General features: G+C 40.3%; 1 protein-coding gene across 1 annotated transcript in view; it reads right to left on the bottom strand.

Moving 5' to 3' along the window:
- Window positions 1-25,789, bottom strand: part of GABRB3 (gamma-aminobutyric acid type A receptor subunit beta3) — a 218,197-nt gene that overhangs the window by 65,193 nt on the left and 127,215 nt on the right. The window contains exon 4 of the mRNA XM_089693485.1: window positions 11,427-11,647. Within this exon, the coding sequence (XP_089549611.1) occupies window positions 11,427-11,647 (221 nt within the window). The remainder of the gene's footprint in view (window positions 1-11,426; window positions 11,648-25,789) is intronic.

Consider the following 25,789-nt stretch of genomic DNA (forward strand, 5'->3'; position numbering starts at 1 on the left):
ATTCAGGAACTGTCAACCGTCAACAACAGTGGTGGTATCCCCCTCCGAGAAAAATGCACAGGACAGCCTCTTAAACGATCCCAAAAGAGGAGAAAAGGAACACTCCTTTCAAACCACTCCCAACTAGAATAAAAAGGGTGCTGCAGATTAGACCTACACAATCTGCTTCTGTAACCAAGTAACACACCGTTCCCCGCCGGGCAACTTACTCAGTGAAGGCGGGGAACAATGTGTTACTTGGCTAAAGGATCCCTGGACCTGGGGACAAACTTGCTCAGTTTGGTAAAACCTGAAAGCCAGGAGGTCTATGTCTGGTGTCCCCCACCTATAATAAAGGTTTTAAAACACCTCAGAGTAAAGAGATCATTCTTATGAGACTGGACGTTGATGACTGAGGATATCCACCTGCCAATTTTCCAAGCCTGGAAGACAGGGCTGAAAGTAAAGTTCTGCTCAAGCCAGAATCTATTTGTGGTCTCTTTGTGCTGTAAGACTTCTGGTTCCTACCCTAAAAGTTGATGTAAGCCACTGCCACAGCATTGTCTAACTGAATCCTGGTTGAAACCCCTAGCAATTGAGAAATTCAGCACTGAAGGGTTAACCAAATCTCTCATATTTACAGAATGTTGATTGACAGCTTCTTCTGACTGAGAAGTATCTTCCACTGAGAGAGTGTCCAGGACTCCTCCCCAGCCTGATAGGCTGGCATCCATTGTTAGAATTTTCCAGACGATAAGAAGGAATATTTTCTCCAAATTACAGCTAGACCTATGACCAACCAGGTCAGGGCAAGCCAGGTTTTGTGGGTCAGGCACATCTGATGTCCCAAAAACAAAGCTTTCTTGTCCCACGCAACCAGAACAGAAGTTACAATGGTCTGGAGTGTAATTGGGCATATGGAAGTGCTTAAAAAATAAGCCATTATTAAGCCCCAAACCCTCATTTAGTGTTGGCTGGCTTCTGGACTGTAGTATCCAAACATGAGATTTGAGAGTTTGGAACTTTTGTGAAAGCAAGAACCTAAAAGAGAAGTACAGTGCATCCAGAAAGTATTCACAGCGCTTAACTTTTGCCACACTTTGTTATGTTACAGCCTTTTTCCAAAATGAAGAGGTTCGTTTAAAATCTTTGCACCAGGGGCAAACTGACAACTCATGGGACCCCCGGGCAATAGGGGATCATGGGGCCCCTGTGTCCTTGCCCAAACTCAAAAAAGCCTATGAAAAAGGTACCAGGGGCATCTCATGGGGCCCCCTACTGACCCCGGGCCCTCGGGCAGTGCCCGAGTTTCCAAATGGTCAGTCCGCCCCTGCTTTGCACTTTATTAAAAATAAAAGCCGAAAAAAACCCCACATGTACATAAGTATTCACAGCCGTTGCTATGACACTCAAAATTAAGCTCTGGTGCATCCTGTTCCCACTGATCATCCTTGAGATGTTTCCACAACTTGATTGGAGACCACCTGTGGGAAATTCAGTTGATTGGACATGATTAGGAAAAGCATAAACCTGTCTATATAAGGTCCCACAGTTAACAGTGCATGTCAGAGCACAAACCAAGCCATGAAGTCCAAGGAATTGTCCTTAGACCTTCGAGACAGGATTGTATCCAGGCACAGCTCTGGAGAAGGGTACAGAAAAATTTCTGCAGTATTGAAGGTCCCAATGAGCACAGTGGCCTTCATCATCCGTAAATGGAAGAAGTTTGTAACCACCAGAAATCTTCCTAGATAGGGCCACTTGGCCAAAAGGAGCGATCGAGGGAGAAGGACTTTAACCAAGGAGGTAACCAAGCACCCGATGGTCACTCTGAAAGAGCTCCAGCATTTCTCTGTGGAGAGAGGAGAATCTTCCAGAAGAACAACCATCTCTGCAGCACTCCACCAATCAGGCCTGTATGGTAGAGTGGCCAGATGGAAGCCACTCCTCAGTAAAAGGCAAATGGCAGCCCGCATGTAGTTTGCCAAAAGGCACCTGAGGGACTCTCAGACCATGAGAAACCAAACTCTCTGGTCTGATGAAACAAAGATTGAACTCTTTGGCCTGAATGCCAAGCGTCATGTCTGGAGGAAACCAGGCACCGCTCACCACCTGGCCAATACCATCCGTACAGTGAAGCATGGTGGTGGCAGCATTATACTGTGAGGATGTTTTTCAGTGGCAGGTACTGGGAGACTAGTCAGGATTGAAGGAAAGATGAAAGCAACAATGTACAGAGATATCCTTGATGAAAACCTGTTCCAGAGAGCACTGGAGCTTAGACTAGGGTGACGGTTCATCTTTCAACAGGACAACGACCCTAAGCAGACAGCCCACATAACAAAGTAGTGGCTACGTGCCAACTCTGTGAATGTCCTGGAGTGGCCCAGCCAGAGCCCAGACTTGAACCCGATTGAACATCTCTGGAGAGATCTGAAAATGGCTGTGCACCGATGCTCCCCATCCAACCTGATGGGGCTTGAGAGGTACTGCAAAGAAGAATGGGGGAAATTGCCCAAAAATAGGTGCGCCAAGCTTGTAGCATCATACTCAAAATGGTTTGAGGCTGTAATTGGTGCTAAAGGTGCTTCAACAAAGTATTGAGCAAAGGCTGTGAATACTTATGAACATGTGGTTTTTTTTTTTCGTTTTTTATTTTTATTAAATTGCAAAGATTTCAAAACGAACTTCTTTCACATTGTCATTAATGGATATTGCTTGTAGAGTGTTGAGGAAAAAAATGAATTTAATCCATTTTGGAATAAGGCTGTAACAACAAAATGTGGCAAAAGTTAAATGCTGTGAATACTTTCTGGATGCACTGTATATCTGGGAGAAGGCCTAGATACTCCAAGCAACTTTGCTCCAGTGCTCAGTTAAGAAGCTTCAGGACCCACCACAACCTCTGCAGAGTTCAAACAGTTTGACAGTGACTGACAGAGTCTGTGCTGACTGTAGGAGATTGTCCAGGTATCCCAACATGGAAATGCCCCAAGAGCAATTCAGAACATACACTGAGGCTAGCACATTGGTAAAAACCTGAGGTGCAGTGGATAGACCAAAAGGAAGAGCAGTGAACTTGTAACATTGGGTGCCTAATGCAAAATGCAGGAAGTCTTGATGTGATGAAGATGGGGACATGCAAGTAGGCATCCCTGATGTCCATAGAGGTCAGGAAGTCTACCAAAAAAAAATTACTGACCTTATAGATTCCATACAGAATTTTTGTGCAGGAAGGAAGCTGTCAAGAACATTTGGATCCAGTATGGGGCAAATGCGCCATTCACTTTGGGAGCTGTAAACAGGTTTATGTAAAAGCCCTGGATGTCTTGGGACCAGATGGACACAAAAGCCAACATGTATCCCCCAACTCTGAGAAGGGGGGCATCCCCTCAGAGTGAGGAGGACTTGTTTGTGGGTTTGCAAGATTTGGGAGTGTAGGACTTGCAATGGAACTGAGTCCCAGGCTTGGCCCTTAACTTGGAGGCCTGAGAAGAATGGGAGAAACTCTTCTTCACCTCCAAGTTAAAGAATTTTCCTGAGGCATAGCCTTCTTTTTGCAGGGGCGTAAGTTTGCTCTTTCTCGTGGAGATGTCCTTGATAAAGTAACAAAGGGATTCCTCATTAAAAGGCATATACAACAAGCCTCTTTTGCCCTGATGCTTCAGAGTTCAGCATTAGAGTCAAAGGGTCCTTTACTTGCGTACAGAAAGCAGAACTATTCTGGACAATACATATACAGTAATATCAGCTAGCCCGTCAACATTAGTTTAAGGCCACAGGCAGAGGCTGCAGTCATGAGTGCACTTGAAATGTTTTAATAGGTCTGTGTCTGGTATTATGACAATTAAGTGGGTGCCTGGTTCCAGCTGCCACTGTTTTGGTAGGTCCATTAAATCATATACAGTATATCCATAGACAACCTACAACTATGTGCTAACAATCAGTTACCTCCCTAACATATTTAACCCATCTTGACAGCAACAGGAAACAACAGATTTGTTTATAGGTGATATACAGACATGCTTGAAATGATGACAGAATTAAGTGAAGAGACAAATACTGTCTTAGGAGAGGTAACAATAGGAACTTGATAAATTTCACTGCATATTGAAAACAGCTAGTGGGGAGTCTCAGAGCAATTAAAATTCAAGGAAAGAGTAATGAACCACAGCCAAATGTTAACCTTTTGAACATAGGTTTCTGTCAGCTCTTAGGAATCCCACGTGCCATTCTATATCTCTTGTGTCAGTCAGTTGTGACACAGTGAATATATAATGAAGAATGTTATTTTCTTGTTTACCAGTAAGATAAATATGTATCAAACACACTATGCTGCTTAAGATAATGAAGAGCGGAATCATTTGTAACACATTTACATTATCACATGAAACCTAGTAATCAAGAGGACTGACATCTAAACCGTGGCTACTTTATCTGCCAATCTGATTTTCTCTGCCCTGAGTGGAAATAAAGGATGACTTTCTTTTGCATGAAAGAAAAGTAATGATTCTTAAAGGGCATGGGACTAGAGATGAGTAAGCTGAATTGTGTGAATTTGCACTTCAATGCATTTTATGGCAACCTAGTGAAAATCCAATTTTGTGCACCTACTGTCATTATTATTATAAGCACGTGAGGGAAAATAAAAGAAACAAACAAACAAAAGTTCCTCTGTGCAATTTTTACTCCTGAAGTGAAAATTTGGCTGGTTGTGCTTCTAATGAGCAAAATATACTGTAAATGGCTAGTAATATTTGAAAGAAAAAAATTGCAGAACAAAGTTTAAATTTGTGAGGATGAAAGGTGTTATTTTTGGATTAATGCGCACACTGTATGTCTTTTGTAAATCTATACCTATAACTTGTAAACCAATAACATAATATACTGTTTTATATTTCCACTTTTTTTCTTTTTCTTCTTTCCTGAGTTTCATCAAAAAAAGAATGTCTGTCTTCCTAAATAGCTCTTTTTATTAATTACAGTAGTGTAGGGTTGGCTTATTGTCCAATTTGTGCTATTGCTATTTAGCAATGCTTTTGCAAAAGTTCAATAACCTATTCTTATTCAGGCCACTTAAAGTAAACCCAATCACTAAAAACATATTTATTTAAAGTTTTTCAACATTAGGATAACATTAGGTATTTTACAGGAAGGGGAAAGGGGACCATGCCGTTCCCATATCCTGCCAGTGGGGGGTACATCCTAAAATTCAAACAAAGTCCTTTTCCAGGCATGCAGCCTGGGTAAGCAAGAGGAAAAGGCAACAAGTCTGTGCCCCCCCATCTTCCTTTACTACACTAAGCCATATGCCTTTCAACATTTAAAGAGTACATTGCAAGGGGGTTGGTAAAGCCTCCCCCCTTTGCAAGGCACCTTGTCCCCATGTTTAGAGAACAAGGGTCTCTTCCCCACATTTGATCCCCAAAAGGGGTAAACAAAGCAGCTAAAAAGTCTGTGCCCCCCCCCCTTCCTTTACTACACTAAGCCATATGCCTTTCAACATTGAAAGAGTACATTCCAAGGGGGTTGGTAAAGCCTCCCCCCTTTGCAAGGCACCTTGTCCCCATGTTTAGAGAACAAGGGTCTCTTCCCCACATTTGATCCCCAAAAGGGGTAATCAATGCAGCTAGAAATCCTGGGTAATATCATTACCAGATATGGTCATGACCAAATTTGGTCAATAAAGTCACTCAACATCCCTGACTAGTTTGTTTAAAAACAGAAGACAGAACTATGACTCCTATTTAGTAGTGGTAGTGTGGTGGAGCATCAGGTGGTGGGTCATCATGATGGTGGGGAAATATCATGAAGCAGTGCGAAAACATTGTAAAATGGCAGGGAAACATTTTCGGTCAATACTGTCACTCAACAACATGATCAGTGATGAACAGAATATTCTAAAGGGGGCTCCCAGATTCCTATATGTCCCCCAAAAACCCCCACATCCTATTGTGGACTAGATTAGGAGAATAGGTCCTTGTCCCCAACATTGGGGCAAGGTGCCTTGCAAGGGCATAGGGCATGCTTGGATGCTTTACATCTGCCTTAAATAGTTTCACATTTACCATAAAGAACATGTATCTTAATGATGCCCAATAGGGAAGGAGTAACAATATCTAATGTCTGTAGACATAATATAATATTCAAATGACATCACCACAACTAGCATGGCTGACCTCTGTTAGGGAAAAAAAACACTGTCCATGATAGATTATTAGAGGTGGTTGTAATTGTTCTTCCTCAGTATAAGGAGGTACTCAGGTACGCCCTACATCCATGGTCAGCAACCATCTAGAGCAGGGGTGTCAAACTCAAATTTCATTGTGGGACACATCAGCATTATGGTTGCCCTCAAAAGTCTGTAAGACTAGATATCCACAGCACCCCCCACCACCACCAGTCAAGAGTTTCCCACCTTCCCTTACATCTCAGTGCACCCCCCTCACCTTGTGCTGCTGCCGGGAAGAAGCTGGGGACAGAGTTGGGAAGCAGAAGGTGCAGGGTCTGGAGGAGAACCACAAGAGGACTGGAGTCTGAAAAATTAGTCCAGGGGAGGCAGAGATGAGGAAGTGCTGCATCTGCTCAGTGAGGGTCAGGATCTATAGGAGTTCTGTTGTCCTTTCTGCTTCCAACTGCTGAGATGGGGGGAGGCAGAGATGATCCTTTCCTCGGCTGCATGGAGAAGCACAGGATCTGGCAGAGGAGTGCTGATTTACTCTCTGCTGCTGACTTCTGAGACAAGGTGGGGGATGAAGAATAGTGGGGTGCCACAGTTACAGGAAAGGTATCACATGAAATGGCCTAGTTGGCCAGATTCAGCCCATGGGCCTTGTGTTTGACACATGTGATCTAGAGTTAGTAAATGCTTTAAAATCTGAATATCATTCAAGAACATGTGGAACATCAGCTATTTATGAAGACTGGAGTGCCCACAATAATGATTAGGTAAACTATATATTTGGCTTAGCAGTGGAGAATGGTGACTTACTGTCCAAAGTCCAACACTGCCTGCCTAAAATTTTCACAAACACTGTTGGCACCCTATAGATTGCCTAGTTGATAGTCCCTGCTGTTTGTAGATTCCTTTCACTGTCAGTGTTTGCTACCAGCCCAGCAATCACTGTCTATATATTTGAAGCCACACCTCATCATTTATTCACATCGGTAAATTATGTCTGTGCTATAGGCAGTTATTGAAACTTCAATGGCTGGGTACACACTATCAGAAAATCAGGTGAATGATCATCTACTTTTCTTTGATGTATCACAGCAAGTCAAACCCAAGCATGGTACTAATTGTACAAAAATTCTCGAATGACAAAGACTTTTGTTTTGTTTGACGTAGAAAAATTGTAGCGTAGATTATTGTTGTTTATTGTTTCTTATCATGCGCAGTCTTTTGTATCCGATTTTTCACATATGAGAACAATGCACATTAAACAAAAATCATTATTTCTGCTCACTAATGAGAAAAATTTTGGAGTTTGTCCCTTTGGAAATGTTTGTTTGAGAAGTCTGAATTGGATGTTGAAAGTTGTGAACACATTATAGGAAAATCAAACAATCGTTTCTAGTACGAAATTATTCTTCTGATTTTCTCATAGTGTGTACCCAACTTCAGACTCAAAAATTAAAAGTTAAATTTTTCTTAGAAGGCTAAATAAGGATGGACACAAGTAGTAAACTGATGCTAATAAAGTCTTAATTTACCATGCTAAAAGGCAACTACTGTGCCTGCTAAAGATAGGTGTCCCCTAACACTAAGAAACTAAAGAGGAAATGTAGAGATGAACAAGCGCAGTGAATCAAACATTGAAATATTGTGTGAAATACTTTGTTTTATGTTTGAAATTGCTGATTCATACATAAAAACAATAGTTTGGCACAAATAATGACTTTTGACAAGGGTAATGACAAACACATAACACAATAAAAAGCAAGCAATGTTCCCTGACAACTGAAAGATACCTTTGTAAGAACAAGATGTTACCTTGATATTATTACACCACTGAAATAAGCAACATTAAAATACTGTCAGTTCAAATTTATTTTCAATAGAATTTTCAGAATATAATGGATGCATAAAGGTTACCAGCAGCTGTAGAACTATCAGTTATTTTCAAAAGCCGCAGCACTTTGATTTGATTCATATGGCAATAAAAAAAAGCTATGTATTTAGATGGTTAATGGAGGAACAGTGTAGCAACTGGGTGACTTCATGGGTTTTCACAGAGGTTAAACATGTAAAGTAATCCTGAAAGGCTGCACTTTGTTACCTAAGTGTGAACAGCTTAATGAATAAAACAGGGGAGGACTGACCATTTGGGAACTCATTTGAGGGCCCAGGGTCAGTAGGGGGCCCCATGAGATGCCCCTGGTACCTTTCAAAGGCTTTTTTGGGTGTGGTTTGAGTGTGGGTGAGGACACAGGGGCCCCATGATCCCCTATTGCCCGGGGGCCCCATGAGTTGTCAGTCCGCCCCTGCAATAAAATATATAAAAAAAGACACACTGATACTTTTAGTCACACAGCAGAGCTTTAAAGGATCTGTCACTTCTGAAATATCTTGTTCAAACATTAGTTCAATTATACTACCCTTACACTCCACCTCCCTTACACTTCCTCCAAGAATCAAGCTTTAGGGCCACCCCTATTTCCCAACTGACCTTGGTGCTGATTATTCTATATATAAAAATACACTTATTTCTCTGCATTTGTGCACTTTAAGCACAGAATAAACCAGTCTACAGTCAGATATCTGAAACTCTTCACTCTACGGCCTTCTAAATGCTGTCCAGCCTCTGATTTCTTAAAACATTCACGGATCTTCTTTAATGCATGCTCACAGACTGTGACAGTAAAGATCAGGGGATTTCTAAAAATTTAGCATATGCAAAAAGAGCCCTCCAGCCCTTTGGGGAATGCCATTCATGAGCCTGTTAGACTCTGCAAGTACAGATCGAAAAATTTGTGCAGGTTTTAGCCAGATGCTGCTGTGTGACCAGGGGCATATCTACCACGAGGAAAACAAGGCATTTGCCTAGGGTGGCATCTTTCAAGGGGGTGGCCCCCCCCCCCTCATTCCCGGAGAAGCTACACATAGGTGTGAGTGGTCTTCAGAACAGGGCAGCTCAGCAGTTGTTTTTCCTGCAGCTCCACTGGCTCCCCTGGGCTGGACAACTGTCACAGCCAAGCTCCATCTCCACTGAGGATGGCTGGCTCCACTGTGGTCCTCGCACAGTGATCTGCTTGGTGTGGCAACTCCGATTCCCTCTGTATAATCCACCCGCACCCCCCTCCTTATTTGTAAGTAAGGGATTGAATGGGAGTGTAAGCACTGGGGGTGTACAAGGTGTATGTGACTGTTGGCACTGGAGGGCTTTACAAGTTATATGTGAGTGTGAGTCACACATATAACTTGTAAAGCCCCCCCAGTGCCCACACTCGCATACACCTTGTACACCCCCCAGAGCTCACAGCACTGGGGGGTATACAAGGTGTATGAGAGTGTCGGCACTGGGGGGCTTTACAAGTTATTATTATTATTATAATCATACAGGATTTATATAGCGCCAACAGTTTACTCAGCACTTTACAATATAACGGGAGACAATACAGTTCAATACAAGAGGGATTTGAGGGCCCTGCTCCTTGGAGCTTACAATTCAGGACAGCACTGGGGGGTATACAAGGTGTATGTGAGTGTCGGCACTGGGGGGCTTTAGAAGTTATATGTGAGTATGAGAAGTGGGGGGTGTACAAGGTGTATGTGACTGTCAACACTGGGGGGCTTTACAAGTTACACCCTGGTTACACCAAGCCCGACTTTGAAATCGTGTGACTTACAGTGAAGTCGCGCGATTTCAAAGTTGGATGACATGCTGATTTTAGGTGCGATTTGCAAGACATCTGACACAGATGTCTATGCAAATCGCACCAAAAGTAGTGTATATACTACTTTAGAAATCAGTGCGGCTCCAACCAAGTCAGAACGACACCAATATGACCACTGTAATTGCGGACAATAGAGTGCAACTTGGCATGCAATTTGCAAGTCGCAAAGCATGCAAATCGCATGCCAATTCGCATCCAGTGTGACCGGGGAGTATAAGCAGCATGTTAGTATAGGCACTGAAAAGTGGGTATGTACAAGATGTATGTGAGTGGGCACAGGAGGGGAAAGCAGGGATGTACAAGGCATATAATAATGTAAGCAGTGGGGGTGGGAGGGTGCAAGATGTCTGTGAATGGGCACCGGGGGGTATACAAAGTGAGTGTAGGCAGTGGAAGGAGGGGGGGTGTAGAAGCTGCATGTGAGTGTGGGCACTTTAGGGCCAGGGATTTAAAAGGTGCATTTGACTATGGGGACACTGGGGATGTCAATGTACAAGCTGGACGTGAGTGTGGTCACGGGGGGTTCACAGAATATACAAAGTGTATGTGAATGTGGGCATGGTTGTACAAGGTGTACATGAGTGCAGGCTCTGGAGCAGAGTATGTGCTTTGGCACTTGTTACAAGTCGTGCAACAAATTTAGATGGGGGGGGGTATTAGTGTTGCCTAGGGCAGCACAAGACCAAAATACACCACTGTGTGTGAGACGCTTGGCAAACCACACAGTGATGAACTCTGGATAATGATTCTGGTAAAATATGTTTTGGCCAGAATTCTGGGGCTGGGGAAGAGAAGGATATGAGTGCCAAAAGAGGACTAATCAATTAAATGGTAAGTGTACTTTTATTTATGTATAAAAAACACTGAGCTCAGGCAGGAGTTAGGATAGCCTTACAGCCTGACAGGTAATTATACAAACTTGAAATGAATTTTAGTGTTAAATAACAGAAAATTGCTAGCATTTGTTGCAGAATAGCAATTAATAAAACTGGAGAGTGCAAAATCTATGTAGCTCTACATAGAAACCAATCAGCTTCCAGTTTTTTTTTGTCAAAGTTTAATTGAACAAGCTGAAGTTAGAAGCTGATTGGCTACCATGCACAGCTGCACCAATTTAGCACTCCGGTTTTAGTAAATCAACTCCAGTGTGTCGCTTCTGCAATAAATTCTTCTTACCTGCCCAATAGCAATTTTCTTTAGATTGGACATTAAATGTACATGTCGAAATTGTACAGCTTAGTGGCATTCTGTACAATTTTGGCATGCCTTGGTTGTATAAAGATGCCAGTGCTAATGAGGGAGCTTGCAGACTATAGAGTAGGTAAGTCCTTCATATGATCAGCACTTTTAAAACTATTCAGTAGATATTTAGATTATTATTACAATGTTACAATACTTATTACTAATTATTACAATAGTTAATTAGTGAGTGCTTCTCTGTGAAACATCTAACAATTGTCCCATATCCGATAAGTATTAACAAGAATACCATAATAGCAAAATAAAAAATAACTATTTAAGGAAATGAAATAAATACATATTTTGCTCACCTTAGGCCATATAAAACTGTTCCATCTGGATGGAGACGGATCATGCGGTTTTTTACTGTAACTCCATGAACAAAAGACTTTTTGTCATTTAGAAAATACGTGTCGGGAACCCACAGCTGATCTGCCACTCGGTTGTCAAGAGTGAGGTTAAGTGGGATTCCAGTATAAGCTAATCTCTTGTCTCTCCAGTACTGCTGGAAATACATTGTCAGAGTATAGTCCTGTAAAGAGAAAAGAATAGATAGAGTTGAGTAAATGCTTGTGATTTATACCGTCTAGTTCTCTAGATGATATACATTTTCATAAACCTGGGAAAACTCAAGTCACTGTAAGGCAATTATTATCTACAGTATGTACTGCCTTTCACAAGTACCCATAAAACCATAATTTACTGCTATTACATACAAGTGGGAATAGGTAGAACAAAAGAAGCCAAAAAAAAACATTTGGTGGTACAGTAATTTACATCATATTACCACTTTCTAAAGAAAAAAAAAACACAACAAAAGCATTAGACTTGATGATATATGTTCCTGAAGCCAGTTGGTTTTTGGATAGCCAGACTATCTTCTCCCTCTGTGTCAAGTATTTAACATTTATGTAATTCTTCATTATTTGAGCCACCTATAATTTACAGCAGGCTATAGCCTAAAAGAGGCCAGTATGGTGGGTGTATTAGGCTCTACTGATTTGCACAATGCTGTAACTGTATCACTAGCAGCCTATTTAGAGATTGGATTGAGCAGCAGGCTGATGACTTTCTTGTATTTTCATGCTCAGTCACTGACCAATTAGGAGGGCTGAGGGCATATGACCAAGCTGTGTTTTTGTTAAGATGGGACAGTGAACTGCTAAATACACTATAGCAGGGGCAGACTGACCATTTGGAAACTCAGGCACTGCCCTAAGGCCCGGGGTCAGTAAGGGGCCCCATAAGATGCCCCTTGTACCTTTTTCATAGGCTTTTTTGAGTTTGGGCAAGGACACAGGGGCCCCATGATCCCCTATTGCCCGGGGGCCCCATGAGTTGTCAGTCCGCCCCTGCACTATAGTCAGCCTCGTGATCCAGGCATTCCTGCCACACTGCTACCCCAGCCAGCTAACACACTTATTTCCTGGTAGCTCTTTACAGCTTTTGCCTCCAGCCTGCCCAAAGGACAATAAATCATTACCATTGCCTCTTTTCAGTGAAGACCTAGGTAGTGTTAAAGTTAAAACTGGACGTAACAAAGTAATATAGCTGTACAATGTGACAGAGGTGTGTGAATCTCAAGAACAAACAGTAAAAATACTATGGCTGATAAACATTAAATATGTGTATTGCACTTCAGAAAAATAAAGTCCAACAGAATTATAATTTGTTTTGGAGGAATCACAATTGCCAAGGTTTGATCTATGCAATTATCCATTTACCAAGAGATTATAATGGTGCAATTTACTAACTAGATATTATTATTCACTCAGATATGCAATGTGTATACAGTATATCATACAGCAGTATCAAAGATTGTGAGTTAGTTACTACTGATCACACAGTCAAAAACAATGGGAATTTACAGACAATATCAAATTCAGAATTGTATGTATCTATGGAATTTCTAACGTCTATGCAGCAATATTTTGTACTGAAAAATGCTCTAAAGTTATTGTTTATATGTGTTGACATTGCCAGTATCAAACATATACTGTATGAGTTGGGTTTTTTGGCCATTTTAGAATTGCTTTTCATTTATATTTGACTTCAGAAAATAAAACCCATCAAAAGACACCAGTGAAACAATAGTTTTTCTCAAGCCTATGTGGCAATATCAAATGAGGCTAAATATTTGAAAGCTGCGACTTTCAACACAACTCCGGTAACACTCTCCTGTACAATTTAATAGCTGGAGCATCAAGAATAAACAGAATGACTTATATTACCGAATAAGAGCTCCATGAGGACATGAAAACCTTCTGCAGATTCTTTTTAATTAGGGATTTTCATTTCCCTCACATCTCATGCCATTTATTAATTGAAGCACAAAGAATAGCAAAATAGTTTATAATATTAACAAGAGTACCATGAGGGGCCAGAAAACCTATGTAGATGTGTATTAACACTTTAGCTGCCAGATCTGTACAGCATACAGACTTGACAGTGGTAGGTTTTACACACACTCCTGGTGGCTGCAGCCTCTGGGAGTGTGTGTATATCTGACAAGCCAACTACTGGCTGAAGCAATCAGGCAGCTATGCAGCTTCCATTCACCCCAGGTAATGGCAGCCACCTCCTGTGTATGCACCCTCCGCCATGTTTCCCAGGCACGCAGGGTGACACCAAGTAGAGGGGAGGGAGCTGAGCAAATGTCCGTCTGCTCTTCTTTCCTTCTTCTGGGCCAGAAGCAAATGGAATGCAATCTGCATTCCATCAGCTTCATTGGAGGGCTGGTGAGACATCAAGGGTCTTTTAGAGATTCTGTCAACAAAATATCTTCAGAGGGGACTTTTTGTCCCCTTAGTAATGAAAAAAGAAGTAGTAAAAAAAAAATTAAGCAAGATTAAAAATTACAACCAAACATTTTGGTCAGGACTATGTAACATAAAGTTAGGATTTTTTAGGTCTGTGATATTTGCACAAATGTTTATCAAAACAATATTTTCGTTACACTAAATACCCTAAAATCATTATTAGCGGACACAAACACAAGAAAACTTCCACCTAAATTCTTACTAAATATAAAAGCTAAAACTGTATTCAGTTAATAGATAATACATATTTGTACATTTTAAATTGCGCCTTTTTGTGAAAAGGTGAAAATTGAAAGTTTCAAAAATTATAAATAAGCAATTCAGTCTTAAAAAAATCTGAAGGTTATCATTTTTCACTTACAGCTTTCAGAGTTTATAAAAAAACCCCGAACCATACATTCTCTGAAAGCACATGACCTGCACAACAAAAAAAGGTGGTACTGATTATTTAGGCCCTGAAATAGTTACCAAAATGTCAAAATCAAATCATTTTCACTAAAATACACTAAATCATTATTAGCATACATAAACACAGCATAACGTTCAACATTCCTGCTACACTCCTACTAAGGCCTTGTTCACATCCCTCATGTTTGCCTGTATGGGGATGCACAGGTGTTCCGTGGATCCCCGTAAAGGCAATCCCATTCCTGTCAATTGGGATGTAGTGGCTGTAGGGACACAGCCAGAGTTTCCAATCTGACATCTGTGCGGCTCAGGAAGCATGGGCCCAAATGCAGACAATGGGAGTTCAGAGACATGCACCCACCCCCACACAGATGTCATACTGGCAGCAGTGGCTATGTCTGTGTAGCTGGTGTGTCCCAAATGACATGAATAGGAGTGCCTGCACAGGAATGCATGGAATACAGTTGCAAGAAAAAGTATGTGAACCCCTTGGGATTATGTGGAGTTTTGCATGAATTGGGCATAAAATGTGCTCTGAACGTCATCTAACTCACAACAATAGAAGAACACAGTCTGCTGAACATAATACTACACAAACATTAGATGTTGCCATGGTTTAATTTCACATAACATGTAAACATTCACAGTGCAGGGAGGAAAAAGTATGTGAACCTTTGGACTTAATAACTGGTTGACCCTCCTTTGGCAGCAATAACCTCAACCAAACGTTTCCTGTAGTTGCAGATTAGACCTGCACAATGACCTGGAGTCATTTTGGGCCACTCCTCTTCACAAAACTGTTTCAGTGTAGCAATATTCTTGGGATGTCTGGTGTGAATCGCTCTCTTAAGGTCATGCCACAGCATTTCAATCGGGTTGAGGTCAGGACTCTGACTGGGCCACTCCAGAAGGTGTATTCTGTGCTATTGCAGCCATTGTTTTGTTGAATTACTTGTATGCTTTGGGTCATTGTCCTGTTGCATCACCCATCCTCTGTGGAGCTTCAGTTGGCGGACAGATGGTCGTACGTTTTCCTGCAAAATGTCTTGATAAACTCTGGAATTCATTTTCCCATCAATGACAACAATCCATCCAGGACCTGAGGCAGCGAAGCAGCCCCAAACCATGATGCTCCCTCCGCCATGTTTCACAGTGGGGATGAGGTTTTGATGTTGGTGTGCTGTGCCTTTTTTCTCCACACATAGTGTTGTGTGTTCTTCCCAAACAACTCAATCTTGGTTTCATCTGTCCACAGTATATTTTGCCAGTAGTGCTGTGGAACATCCAGGTGCTCTTTTGCAAACTTCAAACGTGCTGCAATATTCTTTTTGGACAGCAATGGCTTCCTCCGTGGTGTCCTCCCATGTACTCCATTCTTGTTTAATGTTTTCCTTATTGTAGATGTGTCAACAAAAATGTTAGCATGTGCCAGAGATTTCTGTAGGTCTTTAGCTGACACTCTGGGATTCTTCTTTACCTCATGCAGCATTCTGCGCTGTGCTCTTGCAGTCATTTTTACAGGAAGACCGCGCCTAGGGAGAGTAGCAACAGTGCTAAACTTTCTCCATTTGTAGACAGTCTGTCTTACCGTGGACACATGAACATCAAGGCTTTTGGAGATACTTTTGTAACCCTTTCCAGCTTCATGCAAGTCAACAATTCTTGATGGTAGGTCTTCTGAGAGCTCTTTTCTGCGAGGCATGGTTCACATCAGACAGTGCTTCTTGAAACCAGTAAACCCAAAACAGGTGTGTGTTTTTTAAGGGCAGGACAGCTGTCAGCAACACATCCAATATCATCACACTGATTGGAGTCAAGGTTGGCTCACTCCTGGCTCCAATTAGCTCTGGGAGAAGTCATTAAGCTAGGGCCTCACATACTTTTTCCTCCCTGCACTGTGAATGTTTACATGTTATGTGAAATTAAACAATGGCAACATCTAATGTTTGTGTATTATTATGTTCAGCAGACTGTGTTCTTCTATTGTTGTGACTTAGATGACGTTCAGAGCACATTTTATGCCCAATTCATGCAAAACTCCACGTAATACCAAGGGGTTCACATACTTTTTCTTGCAACTGTACCTGTGCATCCCTATGCAGATAAACACAGCCTCGCATGGGAGAACTCTGTAGTATACTCTCTGTCAATGAGGCCTTATTATGTTTCTTTTATTTATTTATTTTTACATTGTTGTTAATAGTATAATTTTTTTTTTTTTGGGGGGGTATCTTTGGTGAAATTTCAGGGTCTAAATGCACTGCAAATGAATGACCAGAAGTCCCTGTAGAGAGACTTTTTTTTCATTCACAAACTGAAGCATAGTGAACACAATTTACTATGTTTCAGTGATAATTTCACACAGGAGTGATCATTACTAATCATTCACTGTGTTCATTCAAGAATGGGATGGTAAACACTACATGTTTGCCAGTCCCCCCCATCCTGACATTGATCTTTCACCTGAGCAGCAGCTTCAGCAGGTGGGTGGGGTGGAGGGGAAGGGAGGGGGCTCCAGGAGATAAATGGGGGGTGTAGTACAGGGGGGGCTGGAGCAGTGGAGGGCCAATCTATTTGCATAATTACATCCTCCTGTGGCTCCCCTGCAGCAACCAAAGCCGGTGGAAGGGGAGCGGAGGAAAAGGCAGCAGCTGCAGAGGAGCCACAGGAGATCTGTGCTGCGGGGGGCAGTTGGCAGTCCTGCAGGGTTTACTTCCGGTGTGCAGTGTGCAACATGGCATATGGGGCCCCCCTTCCCACAGGGCCCGTGTGGTCTGCAAACACTGTCACACTGGATGATAAGCCTCTCGTTTATCCAAATCATACATGACATTTTACCTTTTCAAATGAAGGTACCTATAATATATGCAAGTTAATAAAGAGGAAATGCCTTTTAGGTAATTTCATTTAATTTTAGTCTGCACCTATTGTTTCCAGTACTACTTGAAAACACTGCAACATCTCTATTTGTTTGCAAATAGTCTTATTTTTGTGGTAGTAACTGGAGTACTAGATTTAGACCCGTGTTTAAAAGTATCTAACCTATATTTGGAGGACCTAATAGTTTTTGCTAAAATGTTTAATTTTCATTTTCAATTTACAGACATTTGGCAATTCTGTTACTCTTGGTGAAGAAGGCTTTTTTCATCCTCAGTTGCTCAAGTAATACTGTGTATAAAAAGTTTAAGCCATTTGTTAATGTTATATTTATGGAATGATATCAACTTCTTAGACCATCTATAAAGAAATGTCATTTTTTGGATAGATTTGATTCAACACATATTTTATGAGTTAGTTTATCTCCTATTTCCAGAAATATGCTAAAGGAGATTTAAACCCAATAATTAAAGTTATAATAAAGATAAAAATAATTTTTTCCCTTAATGCATTTTCTATTCCTCTGTTCTTCCCCTTCCTTGTGTGAGGGGAACAGAGGGGAGAATAGATACAGCACTGTGCACTCACTCCTCTTCACACAAGGATTTGAACAGCAGCAGGAGCAATTGACTCCTGCTGCTGTCAATCAAGCGCATTGAGGAGGAAGTGGTGGTGGGATTTAATCCCACTCTGTGTGTCCATGTAGCATGGCTCCATAGACACACAGCTCGGAAATGAGCAGACACTGTGTGCGCCCATAGCAAAAGGCTTGCTATGAGGACAAATGAAGAAGAAGAGGACCCAAGATGAGCAGGTGAGTACAACATGTTTGTTATTTTAATAAAAAAAATAGACCTTAGTAACACATTAACACCTCATATAAGCTTTAATATATTAATATAAGTTAAAAATTTGTTTTCAATCTTTTAAAATGTGCAGCTTGCAATACAATAACACCTGATGGTCCTGCGATGAAGATCCTTGTTCAAGCACTACCTGTGATGGACTTTTCCAAGTCAAAACTAAACACTTTTTCTCTTTAGACAAGCCTCACGTAACTGTTCCTTTTGTGTTCATGTTCTTGTGTATCATTAGTGTTTGTTTCTTTTGTAAAATCTTTGAGAAGTTACCTTTAAGGGTGCTATATAAATATAAAAAAGGATATTATTATCATTATTACTATTATTATCTATCCCACTGACTCTGTGAAAATTGTAAACAGCAAAGCCAAAATCAGCACCTTTTCTATTCCCAATGCACAGCTTCTGTTTCTATACAAAGGTTGGTATACATATTTATGCAGGAGAGAGAAATGCATGAAAATCAAACCCAACACCTGGAAGAAACACTTAAAATATCATACTTATCTATTATTTAGCAACATTTTCAAAAGCTTGTTGGCTGCTGGCTCCTGGTGCTTATGACTAAAATATAAATTCAATGTTAACACCTTATTTTTATGTATTACAATTATGTTCAACCAGAATTACTACTCTACATTCTGTGGAACTGCTTGCATGCACAATCTTATCTTTCTGGACCTTTACAAAAAGAATTGAGACTCTGTAAACTAGGACCCTAGTTTGTAAAATATGCCTTCATCTCCTATGAATAGGGTTTATGAAGTGTTTAGCCTGCAGAGCACAATAGTACTGCAGGAGGTTCACACATATATGTTTACCGCTGCTCAAGGTATCGAGACTCCTAAACTTCAAGCACAACTCCTCCTGTAGGTGTTAGCCCAGCTCATGTACTGCATAGATGAGAACAAAAGACATCTGATGGGCTGCACTCCAAACAATCCACTTTATTGAACTGAGATAATTTCCTTGGTTCAATAAAGTGGATTGTTTGGAGTGCAGTGGATCGGACTTCTTTTGTTCTCAGTACTACAGGAGGGACCCCCCCATCAGCACTGACTGTGTCAAGCAACTTTCTTTCCTGCAAACCCTGGTTGCATCATCTATGGCTTGCCTTGCTTTTCTCCCATGCTTCAAACCAAACTAAAGTCTATATGAGTTAATGAGAAACATGAAATTCTGGAATCCATGGCAAACCCATATGAATTGTGACTCTATTGGTACACTGGTGACATTATTATGATAACTCCTTATATATAGCTGAACTTGTCATTTAAATATTTATTCTACTTTGCAGACTGTTTCATTGTCATAATAGCAATGGTACATTATTAAAATTAATTGAAAGCAAAGTTGTAGTTTTAAAATGCTGTAATTGATGAAACGACTCACAAAGGATGAAAGCCAACTGGAAAGCAAAGGATGTCCTTCAGATATCTTGTAAGATGTAGCCTCTATTATTACAAGTGCACAAGGATTGGTGCTTTTTTATAATTACATTGTTAAAATAAAGCATTTCTACTGTAGGCTCCCTGGAAAAAATTGTATAATGTATCAATATGTAATATGCTTTGTTCTGAAAATATATGACAATGGAAGAAGTGGTATGTGCTTTCCTACAAACTGTAGTTTTTTTTCCTGTGTACTGCAAAAGCAATTTCCAAGGAACGTACATTAGTACATTACAGTGCTTGGAAAAATACCCACAAAATAAAATGAATATTGTTGATGGTTAACTTCACAAAGGCTTTTAGAGCAAATTGCTTCATTGTACTTTTAGCCATGCTTGTAACAAAAGAAAATTACTTTTGTCTCCAAATGCTTAGTAATTGGATTTTTTTCCAAACGATTCAAGCACGCTTGACATACAGAGAGTAAACACTTTGCATGTTTATTTACTACAGAATTAACAACTGAGATGAGTTTGTATCATCCATGTAAGCACAAGATAGTTTTATAATTAAAATAAAAAATGCAATATTCCTTATATTACTAGAATGCTTATTTACATAGGTGTAAAGCCAGTGTGATATAACCCACTGAGTGTATGAATTGAATATATTTGCATATTTTTTGTGGTAGAACAAGCATTATACTTGAGGTATCCTAAGGACAGATGACATTGATGCTAGTCCTCAGAAGACAGCAGGGATTTAAGAGCAATTCTAGGCAAGTGAAGCAAAACAGTGAACAAATATCCAGCAAACACTGCAGGTTTGCTAAAAAAAAAGTCTACTCAGTTTCTTTCATTTGAATTCTCTGTTATCCACTAACGTTAGGTATACCTCAGCTTGTAAAAGGGTACCCAAATTGCAGGGAGCTCATAAAATGGTCAATTGGAGTGTGCTACCTTAACCTAGGCTGTGTAATCTGTCTGCTTTCTGATTCACCATTCACTCTGAAAACTCCAAGGTAGGCTTCAGTTTGATTGGTGGCTGTGGGAAACATTTTGGCATTTTTTATGTCAGTTTTCTGTATCTGATAAACAGCAAGCAGCCTGTAGCAGATATTTTTGGGGATGGCTGTCTTGAATCACAAGTAGGAGCCTTTACATTACCAGGTAAATGACAAAAAATTAGTTCATCAGATTGGTACAATATAGCTATTTCTGAGGAAGTCCAGTCACAAAGCATTGGATGGGAGTCTCCATGGCATCATCACGCTAGGCAGAGCTGAGGAAAACCAGTGTGGAAAACCTAATCTGTCACTACAGACTGGGTTGTCTAACCTCAGATCTGAGCTACATTATTGTTGAAAGCTTGATTTATTGGCTGTATTTATGAGTGTTTAATTTGCTATTGGGTTTACATAAAAAAAATACAGAAAGCACTATGGATGTGTTTGTTTTACATGAATGGTACTGTGTTATATTCACTTTGGAGCATATAGAGCCCATAGTTTGGAAGAAAGGAACAGAGTGGATATAAAGGCTGTTTCATTTTAATGACCTCCTATGGCTAAGAGGTTCGTTACTTGATGTGAGAGCATTACCACAGGCACATGGTATGGAGAGAAGGGCACCTATGGAATAAAAGTGTTTTTGTATCCACACAAGTTGATGGGAGTGGACTAGAACTTTGAGGGTTCTGAATCTTTTGGACCAGGGGCGGACTGACAACTCATGGGGCCCCCGGGCAATAGGGGATCATGGGGCTCCTGTGTCCTCGCCCACACTCAAATCACACCCAAAAAAGCCTATGAAAGATACCAGGGACATCTCATGGGGCCCCCTACTGACCCCGGGCCCTCGGGCAGTGCCTGAGTTCCCCAATGGTCAGTCCACCCCTGTTGTGGACTATACTTACGGGCAGCACAGTGGCTAAATGGTTAGCACTTTCACCTGGTAGTACTAGGGGCATTGGTTCAAATCCCAGCCACGGCACCACCCGCCTGGAGTTTGCATGTTTTCCCTGTGCCTGCGTGGGTTTCCTATGGGTACTCTGGTTTCCTCCCACACTCCAAAGACACACTGGTAGGTTAATTGGATCCTGTCTAAATTGGCCCTAGTATGTATATGTATGAATGTGAGTTAGGAACCTTAGATTGTACGCCCCTTGAGGGTTTGGGACTGATGTGAATGTACAATATATATATGTAAAGTGCTGCGTAAATTGATGGCGCTATATAAGTACCTGTAATAAATACATTTAGACATGATCTTCTGAAATACCCATTATGACTGATGTTTCCGAAAAAAGGATTCTCCTTAGAGTGTGACAGGAGAGGGATGTGACAGGGTCTTATGGAGGAGCTTCATTTTAATAGAGAAATAGTCAATGTCAGATGTGGATTCTCCTCAGAGTGTGACAAGAACTGAGTGTGACAGGACCGTGTCAAGGAGCTGCATTTAAGCGAGAAAAAGCCTGTATCAGTGGAAGCCCACTGCCGTGTAAGGGACTACCAAACACTATAGATTGTGACCAGATTTGATGGATGAAGCTGTGTACCAGAGTCACCATGGGCAACCCAGAGTGAGCAGATACCTGATAGGGGGGATCACTGATGCTGTGTCTCTGAGTCTCATGAGAAGGCCTTGTAGCCACTACTTTTTACTACCTTAGAAAGTGAGCAATTAACCACTTCAAGTCCGGACACTCTTACCCCCTTCCTGTCCAGGCCAATTTTCAGCTTTCAGCGCTATCATTTTGAATGACAATTGCACGGTCATGCAATGCTATACCCATATGAATTTTTTAGCACTTTTTTGCGACAGATACAAATTTATTTTGGTGGTATTTATTCACCACTGGGATTTTTTTTTTTTGCTATATAAATGAAAAATCCACACATTTTTTAAAAAAGAGTTTTTCTTATAAAATTTTGCAAATAAATAATCTTTCTTCATAAATCTTGGCCAAAATTTATTCAGCTATCTTTTTAGTAAAAAAAAAAAATAACCCAAGTTAGTTTATAACCAAAAATTATAATTTTTCTAAATTTTTTTTTTACATTTCTATTTTATTTTTTTATATTATTATTTATTTATTTATTTTAACACACTGTCACCCTAGCAGTACAGTGTCACCATAGTGACACTGTACTACTTTTGGGGGGTGATGAATATATATATATTTTTTTTTTTACACATTGCTTTTACACCCAGAAAGCAATAATTTATCCTTCTCTCTGACTGCATTCTTGCAGCCATTGAGAAATACTGTGAGAGCTTTGATTGGTCACAGCTTGTCACATGGTACACGTCTGTTGTGAATAGCCTTGTACCATGTGATCTCTGTGTCATTTAGGAACTACCTATCATCTGCCTCACATCCCCAATGCTGACGGCATGCCTTATTTACAGCGCACCAACGGGCCCCAACTTTTAGCTTAGTCAGGACTAAATACTGTCCTTAAGACTTGCTGCCCAGAGGCCTTGTGCTTTTTTTCTTTTAGTTAAGAGGTACCTCTTAAGAGACTCTGCATTCCAGCCAGTCCCTTAGAGTGCACTCTAATCTAGCGCAGTGTTATCATCATTTATACTGTATGTAACATATACTAATATTGCTTATTGCTGATTTATTCATTTTCCCACTTTTTATTTCATCAAATCACTCCATTTATAATAAACACATCCTCTGATGAGTGTCCAGACAGACACTCACCACAGAGGAAACAGGCGCTGTGGCTCTGTGCTGCTCTGAAAAAATACATGCAAAAAAATGAAAAGAAACCGGACACACTGTATAGTGCAGATAAAACTACTTCAATAAAATGGAATAAATACAAATATAAAGAAGTGGTTTGATAAGGGAACATTACCAAGAAAATCTCCCAAAGAAATATCAGGTCACACAGGACTTATGCTGGCCATTGTGTGAGTGTGATTCAGCATTAGTCCTGCCTGACCCCGTGTTCCTGGAAGAATTGCATGGTGTTATGCCCTCATCAAGCCACATCTGTGTGCGTGCATTTGTATGTATTACATTTTATTAAAGCAATTTTATTTGCACTATCCAGTATGCTCTGTTTCTTTTTTTTTTTTCTTACATTTATATTTTATTATACAGAGCTTAAAAGTATATGTAAACCCTTACCTTGTAAAACAACCCATTCAATTTAAAAAAGAAATGAAAGCAAAACATTTGTGTTTAGATATAAAAAAAAAATAAAAAAATGCCTTATTTTTTCCTTTTTTTTTAAATGATTACATACAGTGATATAAAAAGTCTAACCATCCCTGTTAAAATGCCAGGATTCTGTGATGTAAAAAACGAGACAAAGATAAATAATTTCAGAACTTTTTCCACCTTTAATGTAACCTATAAACTGTACAACTCAGTTGAACAACAAACTGAAATCTTTTAGGTGGAGGGAAGTAAAAATAAAAAAATTAAATAATATGGTTGTATACATGTGCACACCCTTAAACTTATACTTTGTTGAAGCAAAGATGAAGTTCCTCTTCATGTTCAGCTTTTTAGCAGATGCGTGAAGGTTTTGTGCCAATGTTGACTGGTACAGTTGTGTTCAAACTAATAGCAGTGTGTTGAAAAAAGTGAATAAAGCTCAAAATCCTTCTAAAAGCTTTTATTTCCATACACACAAATGCATTGGGAACACTACACATTCTATTCCAAATCAAAACATGAAAACAAATTATCAAATTTGTGTTGTTCCTCTAAAAAAAATTGAAGAACAGTGAATATTAGACTGTTGAAAAAAATAGCAGTGTTTGTATTCTTCTTTACAAACTCAAACATTCACTATATAAACTGAAAAATGTTTGAAGATTTTGCTTTCCTTTGAATCACTTCATTAATATTTAGTTGTATAAGCACTGTTTGTGAGAACTGCTGTACATCTGTGTTGCATGGAGTCAACCAACTTCTGGCACCTGTGAACAGGTATTCCAGCCCAGGATGATTGGACTACATTCCACAGTTCTTCTCTATTTCTTGGTTTTGCCTCAGAAACTGCATTTTTGATGTCACCCCACAAGTTTTCTATTGGATTAAGATCCGGGGATTGGGCTGGCCACTCCATAACGTCAATCTTGTTGGTCTGGAACCAAGATGTTGCACGTTTACTGGTGTGTTTGGGGTCGTTGTCTTGTTGGAACACCCATTTCAAGGGCATTTCCTCTTCAGTATAAGGCAGCATGACCTCTTCAAGTATTCTGATGTATTCAAACTGATCCATGATCCCTGGTATGCGATAAATAGGCCCAACACCATAGTATGAGAAACATCCCCATATCATGATGCTTGCGCAACCATGCTTCACTGTCTTCACAGTGTACTGTGGCTTGAATTCAGTGTTTGGGGGTCGTCTGACAAACTGTCTCCGGCCACTAGACCCAAAAAGAACAATCTTACTTTCATCAGTCCACAAAATGTTGCGCCATTTCTCTTTAGGCCAATCAATGTGCTCTTTGGCAAATTGTAACCTCTTCAGCACGTCTTTTTTTCAACAGTGGGACTTTGCGGGGGCTTCTTACAGATAGCTTGGCTTCACATAGGCGTCTTCTAATTGTAACAGTACTCACAGGTAACTTTAGACCTTCTTTGATCTTCCTGGAGCTGATTGTTGGCTGAGTCCTTGCCATTTTGGCTATTCTTCTATCCATTCGAATGGTACTTTTTTGCTTTCTTCCACGTCTTTCAGGTTTTGGTTGCCATTTTAAAGCATTTGCGATCATTTTAGCTGAGCATCCTATCATTTTCTGCACTTCTTTATATGTTTTCCCCTCTCCAATCAACTTTTTAATCAAGTTACGCTGTTCTTCTGAACAATGTCTGGAACAACCCATTTTCCTCAGAATTTCAGAGAGAAATGCACTGTAACCAGCATGTACAACATTTGCTGCCTTCCTTCCTTAAATAAGGGCAATAATTGCCACCTGTTTTTCAAAGAATGAATGACCTCACTAATAGAACTCCACACTGCTATTATTTTGAACATGCCCCTTTCAATTAGTGATTCAATGACACAGAATCAGCAGCATGCATGTCATGACTGTTGGGTCTGTTGGATTTCTATTACTCTACTACACATGCTAGGAAATTATTTGCCATGTAGAAATATAATTTCTACCAAAAACAGTGATTGATCAGGTTAGTAATGTCTGACTGCTATTATTGAACACAACTGTATTTGGAACTATTCATAATTCTCTCTACCTTGACTAAGGCCCCAGTTTCAGCTAAAGAAAAACAGTCCCAAAGCATGATGCTGCACCACCATGCTTCACTGTGGGTATGGTATTCTTTT

This window comes from Staurois parvus, unplaced genomic scaffold, assembly GCF_062004578.1.
Source record: "Staurois parvus isolate SC_StPar_1 unplaced genomic scaffold, SC_StPar_1.0 ptg000634l, whole genome shotgun sequence".
Taxonomy (NCBI): Eukaryota; Metazoa; Chordata; class Amphibia; order Anura; family Ranidae; genus Staurois; species Staurois parvus.